Source organism: Porites lutea, chromosome 4, assembly GCF_958299795.1.
Source record: "Porites lutea chromosome 4, jaPorLute2.1, whole genome shotgun sequence".
Classification (NCBI taxonomy): domain Eukaryota; kingdom Metazoa; phylum Cnidaria; class Anthozoa; order Scleractinia; family Poritidae; genus Porites; species Porites lutea.
In genome coordinates this window covers 21,024,913-21,043,720 of record NC_133204.1, presented here as the reverse complement: position 1 = coordinate 21,043,720, position 18,808 = coordinate 21,024,913, and the positions used below count along the sequence as shown (strand labels likewise).

At 39.2% G+C, this 18,808-nt stretch overlaps 2 protein-coding genes across 2 annotated transcripts in view; one reads left to right on the top strand and one right to left on the bottom strand.

The window, feature by feature from the left end:
• Positions 1-18,808, top strand: part of LOC140934378 (uncharacterized) — an 81,908-nt gene that overhangs the window by 58,956 nt on the left and 4,144 nt on the right. The window contains exons 40-52 of the mRNA XM_073384012.1: positions 4,057-4,229; positions 5,745-5,783; positions 6,166-6,282; positions 7,639-7,898; positions 9,541-9,790; positions 10,284-10,361; positions 10,503-10,574; positions 11,858-11,875; positions 12,640-12,756; positions 14,029-14,142; positions 14,808-15,131; positions 16,388-16,526; positions 17,624-17,726. Coding sequence (XP_073240113.1) covers positions 4,057-4,229; positions 5,745-5,783; positions 6,166-6,282; positions 7,639-7,898; positions 9,541-9,790; positions 10,284-10,361; positions 10,503-10,574; positions 11,858-11,875; positions 12,640-12,756; positions 14,029-14,142; positions 14,808-15,131; positions 16,388-16,526; positions 17,624-17,726 — 1,804 coding nt within the window. The remainder of the gene's footprint in view (positions 1-4,056; positions 4,230-5,744; positions 5,784-6,165; positions 6,283-7,638; positions 7,899-9,540; positions 9,791-10,283; positions 10,362-10,502; positions 10,575-11,857; positions 11,876-12,639; positions 12,757-14,028; positions 14,143-14,807; positions 15,132-16,387; positions 16,527-17,623; positions 17,727-18,808) is intronic.
• On the bottom strand, positions 780-1,827 carry LOC140935052 (uncharacterized). The gene has a single exon (XM_073384587.1). The coding sequence runs from the start codon at positions 1,759-1,761 to the stop codon at positions 910-912; it is 852 nt and encodes a 283-aa protein (XP_073240688.1). The 5' UTR covers positions 1,762-1,827; the 3' UTR covers positions 780-909.

Here is an 18,808-nt window from a genome sequence, read left to right as displayed (position 1 = left end):
AGTAAAACGAATTTTTAAGCGACGATTAAACTGTATATTTTCTTCAATGCCATAGTTTGCTAATCAAAATTTACACATTTCTCACTCACTGTTAGTCTGTTTAGGGTCGTTTCCAGTGAGAGACAGTCAGTTTAATATTTAAAGCGTTCCTCCCTGACGTCCATGTTAGTGAATGGCCATGACAAAAGTGCGCGGGGAAACTGTAATTGATGTAGGCTAAATCACCTAAAAACTTTTAGGTTCCCTAATTGAGTTTAGGCTAATTAACTGAGTGGCTTCCGATTTCGTTATGATTTTTGTTTATGCATAGAAGTCTACTCAACTCAACGTTAGCCATGATTTGCATATCAAGCAGCAGCGCAAAACTTTATCCCTTTTTGTAAACGATAAACAAAGATTAATTACATGGCAAAATATTACTGAGTTTGGTCGTTTTCGATAGATATTTTCATCCCGACTGTATGTTCGTTTTTTTTTCGTTAAGTTGTCACGTAGAATTCGAGTCAATTGTGTAGCATGTGGTCAAGCGTTTGCACCGCACTTACCATGCAGCATTAAATCATCAGTTGTAGAATTTTGAAGCTCTGTCAAATAACACAAAAGGATCAACCCCGATTGCGAAATGTATGAATTTCCTCTTATGCCGCCTGAGATTCAGAATCCAAGCAAAAAGTAGTACGTGAGAATCGTTTGCTCAAAAGATCAGTCTCCTTTTTCACTTAAAAAAAAATGTGTATGAAAACTCAGGCATAGTAATGTATTCCGTTTTAGCATTTTTTTCTTCAAAGCAAGAATAAAACAGTCTCCTCTGTTCTTCAAAAACACTTCGAAGCGGCTCAGTAGAACTATAACGTTGTCCACCTTCGTTCTTGATATAATTTGAGACCCATAGACCAAAGTTCTGTGTCTTTAGTTACTAAGATCGTGAGGAGTTGAAGGTGATGTGGATTCGTTTTCTGAAGGTGAACAAGACGACGTTACATCTGGAGGAGGCTGTGTTAAAGTAAGAGGTCCGTATATGATTGAATCTAAAGACCCCATGCTCAAACTTGGGGATGGTGATGAAAAAAATGTGCATTGATCGATGGGCGTGAGTTTAAGGGTTGGATATGTGACTTGCAGTTCAGCTCTTGGACTGATTAGCTTAACCGTATTTTCCTTGGGTTTTCGTGCGCGTCTTGGAATTAATTCCATACGGCCAATTCTCAGGCTTTCCTCCTTTTGAACTTTTGACATTCTCTTTTCGTCTCCGCTTATTTCAAAGTTAATGATTCGTAGTGACTTCAAGAGATTCTGAGTGGACGACAAATCGGTCGCAAAGTTTGGCGTTTTTGTGTCTTCTTGAAGTACGGAGTTGATTTTTTTCGTCCTTAATGAGTGTAGTGAAGATGTTTTGTTATCCAAAAGTGAACTTTCCCTCGTAGATGTACAAAGATTACTATGAGAAAGCCATCTTTGGCAGACCCTCGATGATTCTTGTTTTACTTTTATCTGAGGGAGACTAAACGAAGACACAACACGGTGTAAAGGTCTGCGTTTGTTTTGGTCCGCTCGCCTGTAGTAAAGCTCGTCTGTTTTGTTCTTTTTTTCACGGGAGGTCGTTTTGGTTATCGCTGGAAAATACGTTTTGCCTTTCTGGTTTGGTCGTGCACTCATGTGGATCGATTTCTCCTTCTGTGACGCATCGGTTTTTCTACTCCATCGACTTTCACTTTTGTACGTAAGAACTGAATCATCTTTACACGAGTAAGGTTGCTCCATGCATACGTGAGATTTCTATGTTCTCACGAAAATCAGGACAAATAATATTTACTTTCCTTTTTCTGTCTTCTGTCTAAAAAACAGATATACTTGACAGGCGTCAAAGACCATTAATTATCATGAAGCCAACACAAAATGTACTAACGATAAAAAAAAGTGATTAATAAGATGCTAACCTATATCTTTGCGCTTAAATATGGACATACATTTTAAAGGTGACAAACATGCTTTTCTTAAAACAAATGTTTACTTGAAAATGAAGATACGAACTGATAACACTGAGTACAATATAAAATACGAAAATACATTTATAGTGAAAAGGAAAAGTGTCAAATAATGCTAAGTCAGGCTAATAATGTTATATAAAAGCAAGATCTTGATAGTCGGAGTTCGAAATGAGAGAGACATTTTCAGTGGAGGATATTGACGATGGATCGTTAGAAAGAAAAGATGTACATATACGTCCATCGATACGGTGATAATTATCAAGACGATAATTACAAAAAGAATTAATTATGGAACAATAGCCTTTAAAAAGACTTTCACTGGAAATCCATAGGCTTTTTCTGTTTATGGGTTGATTAGATTTTTAAAATGTTGGAAAGTGAAGCCGAAGCAAGGGCAGAAATGGCGTAATTAGAGGATAAGATCGAAAGATCCTTTTTTCCGATCCCTGAAATAATGCCCCCCATCACCAGCAATATTCTTAGCCCTAATTTTGATTCATACCGGGATTAGCTTTCACTTCAATTAACAATTCAATCCATTTCTTACTTAGATGTGAGTTCTTTGTACACAGCTATTTCAATTAACATTGTTGGATTTTGTGGCCTCAAGCCTATACCGACAAAACAGGATGAAGCCGCAAGGTCATGTTTGGAGTTGTTAATCCTTTGTAATTCGGCCATGCCTTGGCAGTTTTCAATGCCATAGAACGGTATAAGAATGTAACAAAAGTCTACCCTTTGTCATAACTGAAGAGTTGCTTCATACCCTGGATACCAAAAGTATTTTCTCGCGTGCTAGTGCGGCGGAGATGCTTCGGGTTCGGCCGCAGGCCGACACATTTTCAGCCGGCCGAAGCCGCGAGAAAAAGAGACTTAAACCGAAACCGAGAACCGCGCATGAAAAGTCTCTGGCGCCCATGGTAGTTGCTTTATTGCTGAGAGTGAAAATTCTTTTTTATCATTATTTTTTTTATGAAATTATCCCAACTGATATACGATCTGGAAGAGTAGATTTCCGACAACGTAAATTGAAAGAGCTGTTTTTTCAAGTACAGCGAATTTGATCAAAGCTTACGCCGCTAATGGATAGTAGTGAAATAAAATAGATTACCAGCAGATACTTTCAGTATAAGCTAAAACATTAAGGACGTCCATTAAAATAAACCTTGTGACAAACACTTCCACAATGATCTGTATTTGCTGTGCGTATCTATATACCGAAGCCTCTCTCCTAAGGAGAAAAAATTCCTTGATAGAGGTGCCGTCATGAGAAACCTCGAGGTTCTGCGATACACGTATTTCTAGTTTAATAATATAGGCGAGTATTTTTGTCTCTCGGAAACAGCACTTGCAACATCAAAGAAGCAGTTTTCAAGAACAAAAATGAAATGAAGACAAAATAAAAAGATTATTTTCATCATCGTCTAAGGCACGATGACACAATTTGAAAAAGATAGCCTGACTTTTTCAAGTTCTAATCGACTTGTAAGATCAGTAATGGACGAAAGGTAAAAAATTTTATTTTCAGTAGTTTGCCCAAGGCACTATGATACAACATGAGCTTCTAAGTTTTCGGTAACTTAGAGTAAACAGTTCAATAAAGAGACCATTAGCGACTTTCACTCTCCTCATAATGCAATGTATTTCCCCCACAAAATTTTGCATAAGCTTTGTTCTCAATTTCTCTTGGGGCTAGCCTACAATCGTCCCTTGAGAAAATGAAAAGCGAACGGCAACATTTTATGGGGAAAACAAATTGCATTATGAGGAACGTGAAAGTCGTAGATACGATTATCCATCCTTGTTCGTCGTTTGTCTAGCGATAGTCTCTCTAATATAGATCGCTACGTTTCGACTGCTCAGTCAACGGCCGGTCTTCTTTAGGGGAAGATGTCTATTGGCCTTGAGGAACCATTACTACAATACGGTTATTAGTGACTGGTAGCTATTTACCGTTGGGCTCCCTAACTCGTTTCCAACATACGTCACAAAAAAACAAAGATCAGACATTCATCGTTAGAAAAACAATGAATGACTGTGTGTAAAAATCACTTCTTTAACATTGTAGATTCCCAGAACAAAAGTCTGAGCGTATCCACCTGAAGAAAGGCAAGTATTATTACATGGAAGCATATCAGAAAGCGGACAAACTGGCAGACTGTGTATCTGTGGCAGTAGAGCTTCCCAGTGGGCACTTTGAGGGACCAATCAAAAGAGTTCATTTGAGTTGGCGGTTACCAGGTGAGGTGGTGTGCTTTGTATAGAAGGGTCATGTGCACTCTCTTGTTACATCACTCAAACTGGTTGGCAGGTAGACCACAACAGTAGGGACGTTACGATACGACGACGCGAAGGCAGCGAAAACGTCGCTTCAAAAATGAATTTGCGTTCTTTCAATCTTTATCGCGATTATTCCAACTCACTTACTTTGTCAGGTGTAAGCGAACCCTCCCGGAGCTGAATTTCTAAGAACCATATTCAAGTTTAGAAAGAGAATAACACTTCGTCGTGGCCTCTTTATGTCCTCCCAAATAACTAAAATTAGGCAATTTCACGTCGTAGTCGTGCAAAAACGGCAAAGAAATGTACAAAAAAGTGAGATGCACATGTAAAGTTGTTGTTTTGCCTACTAAATCTATTTTGGTTTTTGACGTTTTCGTTGCCGTCGCGTCATCGGATCGTAAAGTCCCCAGTGAGGTTCCCAAAGGACACCGTCAGCTGTTGCACATGCGCATTAGATACCATTTCTTAGCTGATTTGCATATCACAAGATACGCGATTTATACTGTTTTTAACCAAATATGATAAAATAATATTATAGGATGATTAAAAGGATACTCAGGAACGGGTTGTCAGTAAAATATCGAAGATCGAATGAAACTGGGCAAGAGTGAAGCGGATTTCTAGATGTGTCCGACGCGTACCTTTGATTTCGGGTTGAGAAAAACCAAGAGCCATAATGGGACATTATGGCTCTTGGAAAAACGCTTTTCAAAGTTGCAAAACTAGTGTCCAGGTCAGCGCGGTCCCAAAGCTGACTGTGTCCTATGCAGCAAATATGCTTTTTAAGCGACGCACGTCGATTGGAGGTAAACGTTTTGCATTCTTGGGCAGTGGATTTACCTTGGTTTTGCCTAGATTTTCGGGTAAATTTGTCTCGATGAGAGTAGACACTTAGCTATACAAAGGTTGGTAGCGTCAGGGTGTATTTAAAGTGAAAAGACCTCTCTTCCGGTTGACTTACGTCGCTTAAAAATACCCTTGTCTAAACTCCCTAATTTTGAGTAGAATGAAAATGTTGAATAGTGCTAAATGAGATAGTTTTGAAGAAAACATTGTAAGATAATGATAATTAGGCAAATTGCAGCACTCAGTGATACTGGGAGTATTTTTACAGGAAACTTCTGCCTGATCTGTTGATGCCAAAGTAAATGGTTGCCAAACCTTATCTAAAACAGGTTACAGTTTAAGTCATCTGACTTAGAAGCTATTATAAAACTATTAGCAAGTGAATGATTACTTTAGCATCTACGAGTCGTTCTCTTACTCGACTTTGTAAATAGTTTTTAATAGTTCGTGTGTGTGATAACTTTTTAATTGTAAATAGCTAATACATTGTCGTATTTTATAATTTATCTCTTAATGAGATTAACCGAGAATATAGTTATATCCTAACAAAAACAGATAAACTTGGATTTTTTCAACTTACAAAGGAAAGTAGCGATATTGATTTCAATTCATATTTTCATTATTTAGATGGAAGAACCGGTCCGGGACCTTCATCGCAGGAAGAAGGTTTGTTTGACAGACTAAGCCTTACTACGCATATGTCGGGTTAGAGGCGGGCAATACGCTTATCAAATCCCCAACGAGTGACCTGATCTTACTAGCCAGAAAATACTTTACTGCACGTTACTACAACATGAAGACTGTGAAAAGTGTCTTTGTCAAAGTATGGAAAGGAAAGAAGTTCATTAAAGATCGAAATCTTTTCGTAGATAGGATAAACAGCATGTCACGAGCGATGGAGAAAGGAAAAAAATCTTAAGTCCTCTACGGTATTCGAACCCAAGATCTCCCGAACACGCGGGATGTTGACGTAGAAAGCTCAATAACAGAGGCCTTTATTAAAATTCTTGCTCTCCGTTATTAACATTTGTTTCTTTTTCCCTTTTAGCTATACCCAAGCCAGTTGGTTTGTATCCACTAAACAAAGCCTTTGGCGGTAAAGACGCCGGTCCTAACAACGAAAACGGAGTGCTTAGCAACGTAGATCTTTCAACAGGACCTAATGGTAAGACTAAGAGGATAATCAACTTGTATGTTAATCAACCTTGATATTCAAACTTAGCGCGCTTTTGTAAAATTCTGGGAGCTTATTGGCTGATTGTAGTACGTAGTCCAAAGGGTGCTCCCTTTAATGGACCATACGGGGTACCTTTTTCAGGCTTCAGGTATATGAAAGGGTAGGGATTTCACGAGTTAAGATCTCTCTAAAAGGGTAGGGAAATCTGTCATTTCAGTTTGTTCAAAGGCCCAAAAGGGCTAACACTAAACAGATGCATTTTATTGCAGTAAAAAAGTCGCAAAAAACGTCCCGGTATTGTGGTTTATTCATATCCTACCCTTATAAACTTTGTTGAGTACCTCCCCCTCCCCCCCCTGCAGTATGTTATTGGTCAAAAACACACTATTGCCAAGTGCCGTAACGTGAAAATTTCTGAAACTTTGCACAGGTGTTGTCTCTTGGAATTGACTTATTTGTTTCGTTTTTATTTGGAACGATATTTTGACTTACTTACGTCGCTATGTAGGCTTTGAATAGGCTTGTTACTTTCTGTCCTGTTGTTGTGGTACTTCCTTTAAAAGTCGTCGCTTTTTTAATGCAGCTCATCCAGTTTAAACATTACTAGGGTAGAATTCTGGCTGTAGAATGAGCTCGAAATTATTCATACTGCATTCGAATAATCCGTAGACAGTATTTGAAAATCTCGTTCATTGTACAGCCCAGTTTGTATGTACATTTGCCGAACAGACACTCACATCACTGTCTTATCCCTGAAAGAAAATGATCTCTTTTACTTAACACCGTACTTCTGTAACAATCCGAGGAAGTTTTTATTACTTTGCGCTCCTACAGCTCAGTGGTTTCAATACAAATTGAAGCAGGTTTGTATACAGTAACCGACTGCAGCAACAAGGGGCCGATTGCCCTTTCTCATTTTGAAATTTCAAAACCCTAAAGTGCGATTTTCAGCGTTCTGGGAACTAAATTGAGTACAAAAGAGCTTGTTTTTTTATCGAAGAAAATGTAGCTTTCAATAAAGTTTCAATTTATCACCCACAAAATCAAATCCGCCGCAAGCAATGAACAAATGTCGGTAATTAGATTACGTACATCTGTACGTGAATAAATTCTGCGTAAACCTATAAAGAAACTTGCGAAAAATTGACTGAAATACAGTCTCAACATTACTAAAGCATAACATAAAACCAATGCGCCGTTATGAAAACACATCGTATTTATTCGGGAAAAAAAAAAGACGACTTCTCTGAGTGAAGATGCCGTCACGTTTCGTCGGTCGTCGGTGCTTATTGAATCAGTTAAGCCGTTTACCAACTAAATGTAATATGTTTTCTTGCTTATCAGATGATGACGGTGGCGCGTACGAATTTAAAGGAACAGCTGATTCCTTTGTTGAAATTCCAAATGACGGCAAGCTCGATACACAGAACTCCATGACTATTTTAGCAAACATTTACCCCAGCGGGAGTGGGGGGCCCATATTGAACTACAAAACAGACGGCTGGGGTGTACACTTGTGGCAGTTTGAATCAACGGAGCTATTTGTAAGATTTGTACACCGCAACGGAATTTTCCATAAACCAATCGCTTCAAGAGTTTTACAGGTTTGTGGTCGCTTTTCTGTTTCGATATTATTATGCATTAAACTTTGATACTGTATGGTGTAATCATTTTAAGGTGACTTACAACGGTATTCATTTCAGCGCTTCACGCACGCACAAACTCCCTGGTATGGCTAGTACCTTACGCATGCGCACAACCATATCACCCCGGCAATGGCAGCCATGGACAGCTGTTTCGTCCTTATTGGGACTCATCATCAGCATAACATAGCCCCAGGCAAGAGGTCTCTCTCGGGATCATCGATCCCAAGTGGTAGGTTGTGTACGGTGGAGCTGTCACTTAGAGGAGTGCTTTTGCACTCGCCTCGGTAGTAAACGCCGGGGTCGATGATCGCGAGTGAGACCTCTCGCCTGGGGCTATGCCATGCCGATTGGTCCTAATGAGGAAACAGCTGTCCATGGCTACCATTGCCGAGGTGATTGGTTGTGCGCGAACGTAAGGTACTGGCCATACCGCCGAGTTGGTACGTGCGCTTCACTGCTGAAATTGGTATTATTTACTGGAGTATTTACGACAGACCCACCCTAAAAAGGGGAGGGGGGGGTAAATGTTACGATCTCGTCCTTCTTTCGAACCGTAGTAATAAAGTCGCTGATACATGCGTTCGTCTCCTTCGAGGGAATTTCTTCTTGTGAAGTCTTGAACCTTCCTCGACCTCAACAGTTGTTTAAGCATAGTAACATTCTGTCAAGTTTTCTTTTTTGTTCTTTTCGTTTTCTTGACTCGTAATAAATTCATTGACTGAACTTATGTCTGCAAGGTGGGAAAACCGGTACAGCTTTTTCACTAGTGAAAAATTTCCTATGCGGCCTGTGATTTGTCATACGATATTTTCGATATATATATTCGATATTTTTTACTGGTGTGTATGACCAATCAGATTGTTCCAGTTTTTGTCAGACCATTCTTTTGACAGCTCTGTTTAGAGTAACTGTCAGTGGTCACATACTAAATCCTTTACCGCCGACTGGCAAAGTCAATTAATTGCAGGGTACGGAACTGTAAGGCAATAGGACTGGGCTCGATTCCACGTGGAACCAACACTTAGGTTCTTAAAACAACAGAGAAGGAGTGCCACCTTTGCCGTAGATACACTTTCCTTTGTTGTCGGATAAGGGCGAGAAACCATGTGCACATGTAATTTGCGCATTATAACTAATAGATTTATTATTAACCATGTACCACATGTCACAGTTACTTAAACGGACTCTGTAGGTCGTAAAAGGACTTCTGGCCATCCGTAACAAATCTCAGACAGTTACTTCCACTAGTGTCCGCCTCATTTCACATTTACCTAACAACTGATAACGTCATTGATTGTAAACTTCCAGACAGCCATTTGAGCCCGTAAGCAGTCTAGCGAAGTCCACCACATAGTGATGTAAATTATTCCTGAAAATCCTCAAGGGAGTGAATAACTAACATCCCCGGGTAGATCTTGAATGACAAATGACACAAATGCGCCTGAAGTCAGGGGAGGATGGCACACTTAGTGGTTTACTGAGCCATACTGTTTTATAGTCTGTTGATTCTAGTGAATGGCCAGCTTAGAATGTAGAAAGAGCTCCGCTTTTAGGCTTGGCTAAATTGATGTTTTAAGATACTTGTGTTTCATTTTTGCAGCTGAACGAGTGGAATCAGGTTGGTGCAACATACGACAACACGACTGGTGTAGCACAGCTGTGGCACAATGGCAAGATGGTGAAGAGTCGCAACATCGGTCAGATCAAACTTGCCACCCAGTATCCAATCAGAATCGGTGCAAGGGATGGGGATGATAGAAGGTTCGCTGGCAAAATTTCCTGTTTGCAGATTTACGACAAGGCTCTGGATGAGCAACAGATTGGAAACCTCAAGAGTTGTCCAGTCAAAGGTAATGATTGCCGCTTTTCATCTAGTAAACTTGTACTTCAGTCATATCAAAGTTGTGCCACAGGCTACCCATTACAGGTATACCCCACAGTCACACTGTACGTCACCTTTCACTACAAACGAAACCTGCTCGTCAGTCAATAACAGCTTCCCGACTTCTTCCAAGAAACCTACAGCCAAGAGAGATACGATTGTTATGTTCAATTTTCAATGTTTCTAATTTCTTATTTCTTTTGACCCTGCCAATAGTAAATAAACTGAACAGTATAATTTACTTTTCATTAATAACTTTTTAATTGTATCTGCTAGGTAGTTGCTTTTCTTACTACAGGGTAAATATGATGGTATGTTCAGAACTGAATTAAAATTATTTTTTCACCCATCCGAATATACAGCTCGGGTAATACATTAACGACATTGAGGAATAAAACTACCTATTTCCGTTACGTTAATTTTATTCGTTTATTCATTTATTGATGATATTTGATTCACAGCGAAAATTTCCCTGGATGACGAACAAGATTCTGGTTTTGGATCAGGGTCGGGAGACTGGGACGAACAAGACTTGGATTGTAAGTTATTTTGAAGTTCTTCATGAATATGAAGGAAGCAAGTATACTACATTATTACAAGGAAAATTCAAGCATCAATAATGCAACTAGACATAAGTTCCTGTTTACTTTACTTACGAGCAGTTTGTAATTCTCTTACAGCAAGTGCCGTTTCCTTTTCTCACAATGCTGGTAAATATGATAAGGATGAAGAAGCCGATGATGAGATTCAGGGTAAGAATCAGACCAAGTATGATCGGGGCTGACTAAAGTAGTAGGAAACTGGACCGAGTTAACGTTGGCAAAGACTTCTGGGACTGTTACTTGGAACAGGGAAAAAATTGGCCAATAGCTGATCAACGCGTCCCCCGTAACGATCCCAGAAACAATTGCGGGATACATTTCGGCTCCAGTTCCGTTCTTGTATTTAAAGTGGCGAATGCGTCAGAGGCCCCGTCAACACGAATCCGGATTTTTTTGGAAAGGCATTTTTTCTACGCGAATCAGCCTTCCGTCCACATGAAGCCGGTGAATCAGCTCATTCACCCGTGGCCTATTCGTGTAAAAAAAAATATGCAGTTTCAAAAATATGCGGATTCTTGTGGATGGGGTCTAACGGCTTGTTTACATGGAGGTGGGGGACCCCAGATAAATGAAGTAACATGTGGTGGGTCACCCCACGTATCACGTAAACGTGATCAAATTAAAATGAGAGATTATATGGACAGGCGGGTTACCCCACCTAAGCGGGTTACCTCACCTACCTGGGGTCCCCCACCTCCATGTAAACAGGCCCTTAATAGACCTTTTTAGCTTGACGTTTGGTTTCAGACCACGTGATGTTCTTCAGGGAATTTGCCTTTTGCCTTTTGTCTTTTGATTAATTATGCATACATATGCACGTGGATGCATGTGCATAAGACAAAACTTGAAAGACACAGTTTTCTGGGTGCCATCACGTGGTCTGAAATAGGAAAACAAAAGAGACAAGCTAAAGTGGTCTATTATCCCTATACTTTGTTACTTGGGCTCGGAAATGATGCGCTCGTTGGAGGGGCAACTAAAAATCTTGTTCCTTCACTAAGTTTGACAAAATTAAACAGAACAGTATTCTAAAATTATTCAGTAATCAAAAATTAATTGGTAATTAAAATTTATTACCAATAATGATTATCTCAGTAATCTTTAAATGTACGATTTCCGCTGATCTGTAGCTAAACTAGTAAGGTGTAACAGTCATAAGGGCTCTGCTCTATCTCTAACATATCGTTGTAGATGTCTTTGTTAGACATGCTGACTTGTAAGGCTTTTATCTTTGTGTAAATCATCGTCAATTTGTAGATTTCACATCGGCACATTTAGCAATGATATGCAATAAACATTTAACCACTTTTTATGATAATCATGCTTTAACTGTAACGACTGATTGAGGGTAGATAAATAATTGTTCACATTTAAAATGGTAATTATGTAAATCACGTCATTTGATACCATTATTATCTCACTTATTTTTCTAGGTTCTGAGTCCTATTCAGGTGAGAATCCGACATTGAAAGGCATACAAAATATCCTAACTTAAGCGTCCATCTTTTGACTTTTTCTTAGCCTGCGAATACAGCCCTCCCTCCTCCTTCCTTGCCGCTTAAAACATTTCGTAGTCTCTCCTGCAAAACGTCCCTCAGGGGCACCCAATGACTATATTCTGTAAAATATCTGTTCGAGAGAGCAAATATTGCCTAGAAATTTCTAAAGCTTGAGAAAGGCTAAAAATTTCAGGATAACCGTTCCATTCGTCTAAAATATTCAGAGGTTTTCTAATAGCTTAACTGCGATTTTTGGAGGTTGTGTTTTCACATTTTAATATCAAGATATTGCGATTATTGTTTAAAAAAAGGCCTCCTAAAACTTTCGGAATAAAGACAAAACGTTCCCCACAATTTTGTATGAAAGCAAGGCTACTCCATGTCCTCGAACTTTCGCCCGGACCCATAAGGGTAGCTAACACTTTCGGATGAGACGAAAAAAACACCTAAAACTTTCGTTGCGACCAAAGTTCCCCTAAGACATCCGAACAGATAAATAGTTTTTAGTGCAACTCTGAATTGACCAAACAGGCCTCTAAAGAATAGAGAAAAACATCTGAGACACTTCTGGCGTATTTGGAAACATTCGGTCGTCCCTGGTCCCTAGCAGCGAGAAACGAGGAGAGACGGTTATATTCGCAGGCTGTGTTTTTGTTTGTTTAGTTTGTTGTCTCTATACGTTTTATAGAGTAAACGAAATTAAATATCACTTGTAGGAAACAAGTGTGAACCTCAACCGTGTGAGAATGGAGCTAAGTGCATTCGTGACAGCAAGAGACTAGATGGATATAGGTGTAAATGTACATCAGATTTTACTGGGCGAAACTGTCAAGGTAACCCACTGCTTTTCAAAAAAATCCTTTTTATATGTCAGGATGTGTGATTGATTATCACAATTAGTGCCCCATTTACACCAATTAAACATGTTTTATAAAGCCAGGTTTAAAAAAATTGGAAAACGTAAATGGAAAATTGGAGTACATACATATATACAGGATTCAAACAAACTTTAACATTCTCTGTAATTTGCACATGATTTGGAATAGCCTTAAGTCAGTAAGCAGCGTTTATGAGGAAAACAATTTTAAACCATGTTGAACTAAACAGCTATTAAACGTGTTTAAGCTTTGGTGTGAATGGGGCATGTCGTCTCTCGCCTTTTGGCAGCGATGGAAGTAACTCGATGGCAAGTTCTGAGAAAGTATGGGCACATCGTGCGATATAATTAATAATTATTCCTCGAGCCCGAATGGGCTCTGAGTCAATAGCCCATGAGGCCGCGGGCCGAATGGGTTATTGACTCGGAGGCCATGACGGCGAGAGGAATAATTGTTTTAGTAAAATCCAACTGGTTGGTCAAAAATATCGAGAATAAAAAAAATTCAGCTAGTTAAAGCCAGACTTTAACCCTTATTTGCCGCCAAAAAGCCCGCGCTTTTCGCTACTAGTGGGCTATACCATATAGCCTAGTAGTAGCTCAACCAATCAGAACGCAGCATTGATAATAGACCGCTAGTAGGATTTTACTAACAAATGATATTTGGCCGCAGCAACTGACGGATATTACTGGGCGATTTACACTCAACCAAAACTTTCGAAAATTTGGAAGCAGGACAAGCAGCGGCAAATGGTTCAAAAATTTCACGAAGGAGTTTCCAGAAATTCCAGAAACTGTTTAATTTCCGAAATACGAACCATTTCACCGAAAATTCTAGAAATTCCGGGAGCAAAATGAAATGGAAAGAAAACTTCCGGGAAAAATTTTTCAAAAAGTTGGGTATAACTCGCGAGGTTGTCCTCCTTTTTGGAAATTTTGGAAAATGCTGTTCCTTTCGCTTCTGGAAGTTGCCCGAAAATTTAAACCAGACGTTTTGGTTGAATGGGAAACGCCAAATAATAAATAATAGGTTATTTTGCATAAAGAAATCGATAAGAATTAAGGTTTATGTACGCGTATTTCTTGGATTAAGAACAATGCATAAGTGGTATACTTAAAGTAAGTCGCGATTTGTAGATGTGGCCACGTTCCCAGACGCTCTGACAATCTAAATACATTACTATTGTATCTAAAATTTTGATTTCTTTTTCTCTTTTTTAATTTCAAGTGTCCAAGCCAGACGCTGAAAATCCAGTCGTTAAGAGAGCAAAAATCCCCAAACCCGAACTCAAGACTGGCAGCGAAGGTTATCAGAAAAATGCCAGTTCTCTCAGCATCATTGGTGAGCTTTTGGTTCATTTTACATTAACTTCGTTTGCACTGAAAATAGCCTAAGTTTCTTTCTTTTTTGTCATTATTGTTGCTGTTGTTTTTTGTCGTTTTCTTCTTTTTTTCTACTCATGAACAGGGATAATATAATAGTAAAGAGAGCGAACACACACATGATCTTTATTCCATAAAGAATCCATTTAAGCGTTATTTAAGCGACAACAATGTTATGTTTTAAAACGTTTATTTTTTTTCAGCTTCGAAATCCCTGTGAAACAGCTTTTTAGAAACGCTCTCTGGATATCCCATAATGAAAAAGCCACAATTTTGCGCCAAATATGTGACTTCATTTTCCTCGCAAAAATGTCAAGATTTGAAAAAGTGAAAAAATAATGTTTTGGTAAATAATGATTTTTATTTTCAAGGCGCTTGCGTGAAAGCCTAGAAAGATATCTAAACATGATTTGAATTTCTCGCCATTTTATTGCTAAAATTATATACGAGGAATTATAAATCTCCTACATAGGACTAATTTGGCCTATATAGGAGATTCGAGTTCTCTAACCGTTATTCGTTTATTTAATTTTCTCTTGAGAGACAATACAATACACCACTATTACTTTTAGTAGGGTTTGCAGATGGTCCCAAGTGACAAACTAGATACATTCTTTCTAACAGAAAACATACCAGAAGAAAAGAAGCAAGATGTGCTCTTACTTTTCCAAAAAGTCGGTTGTTACAAGGATGAGAGCGTCCGACATGATCTGCCTGACAGAGCCATAGTGAAATCTGTGTCACAAGAAGACTGCGTACGATCATGCGCATTAGAGGAGAAGGGCTATTCGTACTTTGGACTTCAGAACTCTGACACATGTTACTGCGGGCACAGATATGGCAAATATGGCAAAGCGGATGAGGCAAACTGTAACATGCCGTGCACAGGAAATGACAAAGAAAACTGTGGCGGTAATTCTACAAATATGGTGTATTTCTTTGGTCTAGGTAGGTAGAACATAACTGTCGTGAGAAATAAGAAAAAATATTTATGTTCACGTTATTTCACCAATACGTCTTAGCCAATACGAAACACGACAAAATGAACAAATGAGGCGATGAGCTTTTTTCATGTTGTGCTGAAGTTGCTTCTTTTATTCCGTATCTTATCTTTGTTCTTGTCTTAACTCGTCTGGTTTTAACATAACCTTGTGCGTGATCAAATTTCTGTAGCTACAAGAAAAGACACTGGGCTCTTACCATTTATGTGGAGAATGGAAAATCCAATGTTTCGATCGCGTCATTTCGTTTTGGAAGCTTCAGAAAATATGGGCAATACTTTCCAAGCCTTTTTGTCACGTCAGTCAAACCTCGTTAATACGGACACCGAGGGGGCCATAGAAAGTGTCCGTATTTAATACGGGGTGCCCGTACTAAACGGGTGGATAGGGACTTTAAGCAACGACTACCGAAGGGTCAAGTACGGTGACCTAAAGTATGTTTTTCCCCCCACGCGTCATTGCCTTAAGTTTAAGAAACCACGACTGCGACAGCGGTCAAAACGTCGCTTTTTAGCAAAAATCAATTCGCATTATTTCAAGCTTTTTCGCGATTATTGCAAGTCGCTCAGTAGGCAAATTCATAGAGGAAAAAAGTTCGTCTGCGTTTGTTTACGTCCTCGATAAAACGTGAAATTAGACATTTTCACGTCGTGTCCTGCAGTGATGGCAAAGAAATGTTGATAAATCAATAAGATGCACGTGCAAAGTTGTGGGCCGTAGTGTCTAGTACGTACAGTATTTAGTTGTATTTTACGTGCTTAGAACGCCAGTGTATATTTGAAACAGAATCGCAAGATATACGCATTGTATCCTTTTTCGGTCATCCTTGGAAATTTCTGAAGGCTCATTTTTCGATTAAGAGCCAGTGTCAACCACGAAACCCAAGTGAGAAATACAGACGCAAAATACAGTTGACGAGAAATTTCATTAGGGATATCATCTCACCAAGGGGTGTGAATAAGACTGATAAAACCCAAGAAGGCCTTAATTTGCCTATGTATCGTCCTTTTTCATGAATGTTTTTTTAAACATGTCCTTGGCGTGGGGGGTCACTTCACGGCTTCAACCTCAGGAGAGGTCGTAAGAGCTATCTTTCCCCAGGGACAAAGCAAACTGTCCGTAATATCGTGGTGTCCGTAAAGCGGAGTTTGACCGTATATGGTATATTGTTACGTCATTTAACCTCATCTGACGTGTCTTCAGGCACCAACTATACTATTAGCTCTTTAACTGGAGACATGGATGGAGCTGACACAGACGCTAATGTCTACATCACATTATATGGAGAGAAGGGAGACTCGGGATTCAGAAAATTGGACACTAAACATTTTTCAAGAGGAAAGTAAGTACTCGTTCATATCTTGTACAAGTAAGTTATTCCCATGAAGAAAGATTAGCCACATCATTCTCTGGGTTTGGTTAGCGCCGCTTATTTTTAGGGCGAAGGGGGGAAATTCCGAGGACGCACGCGCGCGAGGCGTTCGTGTTTCCCTCGCGCACTTCGCGCGCCTTATAAAAATAATCCATAAACTGACGCCTGTCACGCAGGGTTGGGCTTGATTAGACTCGGGAAGGCCCGAATAAGTTCGGTTAGTCATTCACACATGCTCGGCTTGGGTCGGAGAAAGAGTGGGTGACAAGCTCAAAGAACTTAAAAGCTTTCAACGTTGTTTATGTTATTCTTATTTAAATAGGCTAGATCACAAATCTTTCATGTACCCCCCATGCACTGGAAAGGGTACGCTGAAAATCAGGACCACTGGCCCTCTTTATGACGCAAAAGGCAAACAGGAGTTGTTAAACTAGGGGGCGTTTACCAAGGTTTTCCGGCCGGCCCTTATTTTTGGCATTATATTATAGACCCTTAAATTCGAGGACGATGACAAGGACAACTATGAGGACCAGATTTCGCTTAAATTGTTTTTCGCGTACTCTCAAAAAATAGACAACCCGGAAATCTTTATTTAACTTCTTTTGTTTTTAACCAGAAAAGTTAACAAGGTTTTTTTATTAGTGAGGGAGATTTAACCCTCTCAGAATCGTAAAATGAAAAATACTGTTAATAAAAATATTTGATACTCCTTGTTTCCGCTACCACAACATTTTCACTGAACGCTTAGTCGAATGACAAGGACTACCACGTTTTCCCGCCAAAATGACGCTGGTTCACGCGTGCGCCCACCCACCATTTCGAACTGAGAAATTCTCGTCCTCGTCTTAGAATCTAAAGGCCACATGTTTTTTTCATATTTGGCACGACTTCTTAAATGTGGTGCTTCCAATTAAATTGCTACCTTGAAGAAATGATATGAGTATCTTGAACCTAACCATTTAATGATCCTAAGAAAGTGTTAAATTGTTGCACTATTTAATGAAATGCTGTATTTAATCCTAGTCAGTGAATAATAAGCATAGTGCATTTCATTTTCTTTCTTGAAGAAATGAAAATAACACTCTGATGTTACCGGATCTTGGTAAACTCAGGCAAGTCAGAATATTACATGATAACTCCGGATCAAATCCCAGTTGGTTCCTGGAAAAGGTAAGGGAGATTTTTTTAACAGAATAAAGGATAAAGAAGACTACGTGTCGTACAGTTTTACACGCGAATTTCCAGGCTCAGACTCAAATTAACATAAAATAAGGAAGATAAAAAAAACGAATTTTTTGTAATTTGAAACAAATGTGCATTTTTTATGTTTTAGACTTCAATTACACACATTTCTGGGGCTTTTTCAGTTTTGTTGGCCTTGAAAACTTTACTCGTCCTTATTTATTCCAACTCGCAGTGTGAATGATGTGATTACCGGAGCGCATTATCGCCCGAGTTCAATGTAGTACCCATCTTGAAATTACCGATCCTCTTTGGCTTCGCTTCAGAAAGTCAAGTAAGCGCCCCGGACACCACTTTTAGCATGATATACGGTCACTGAAGTTGACAGGTTAAGCATTAACTTTGAAGTTATCTTTTAAGTTTTACGTTTTTCCTTAGCGCGTATTCGTTAAATAAATTCTATTAGTTTTGCTGTAGATAAGTAGGACGGAGCAAAAGGCGAGCTGTAAGGGGCTGAGAATTATTTTACAAGAACAGCACGTATTGAGCGAAGAGAAAGAAAAAGACGTAAACGACCGTTGAAATACATAGAGGATATTACACGGTGGCGCGAAGATATGAATTTTACTTTCGAGTGCCAAAACAATATTTTACGAACGAGCGCAGCGAGTGAGTAAAATATTGTTTATGCCACGAGAAAATAAAATTCATATCTTCAAGCCGCCGTGTAATGTTCTTTTTGTTATATAGACAAAATGACATCGCTAAAATAATAGAGGGAAATTACCAAAATTACGTCATCGATAAACTCACGTGTGAGACTATGGAAAATAAACCACTCGGCTCCCGGATGTAGATTTTATGAATTTTACGAGTGGTATATTTTCCAGTAAAACACTCGTGTCTATATAATAAAAGGAAATATATTCTATAGTACACACTCAGGGCCTGACTGTACTACGAAACGCGGTTGCGATTGTTCGGGGCGCATGCGCTTCTCAGTTTAGCCCCCAGAAAAACTAGTTGTCGCGGATGCCTAAACTCTAATAAAAGATGCAAATCCAATCCCA

What these genes read in the sequence shown, in the direction of transcription:
- LOC140935052 (XM_073384587.1), bottom strand. Translation starts at nt 1,761, where the DNA reads ATGGAGCAACCTTACTCGTGTAAAGATGATTCAGTTCTTACGTACAAA.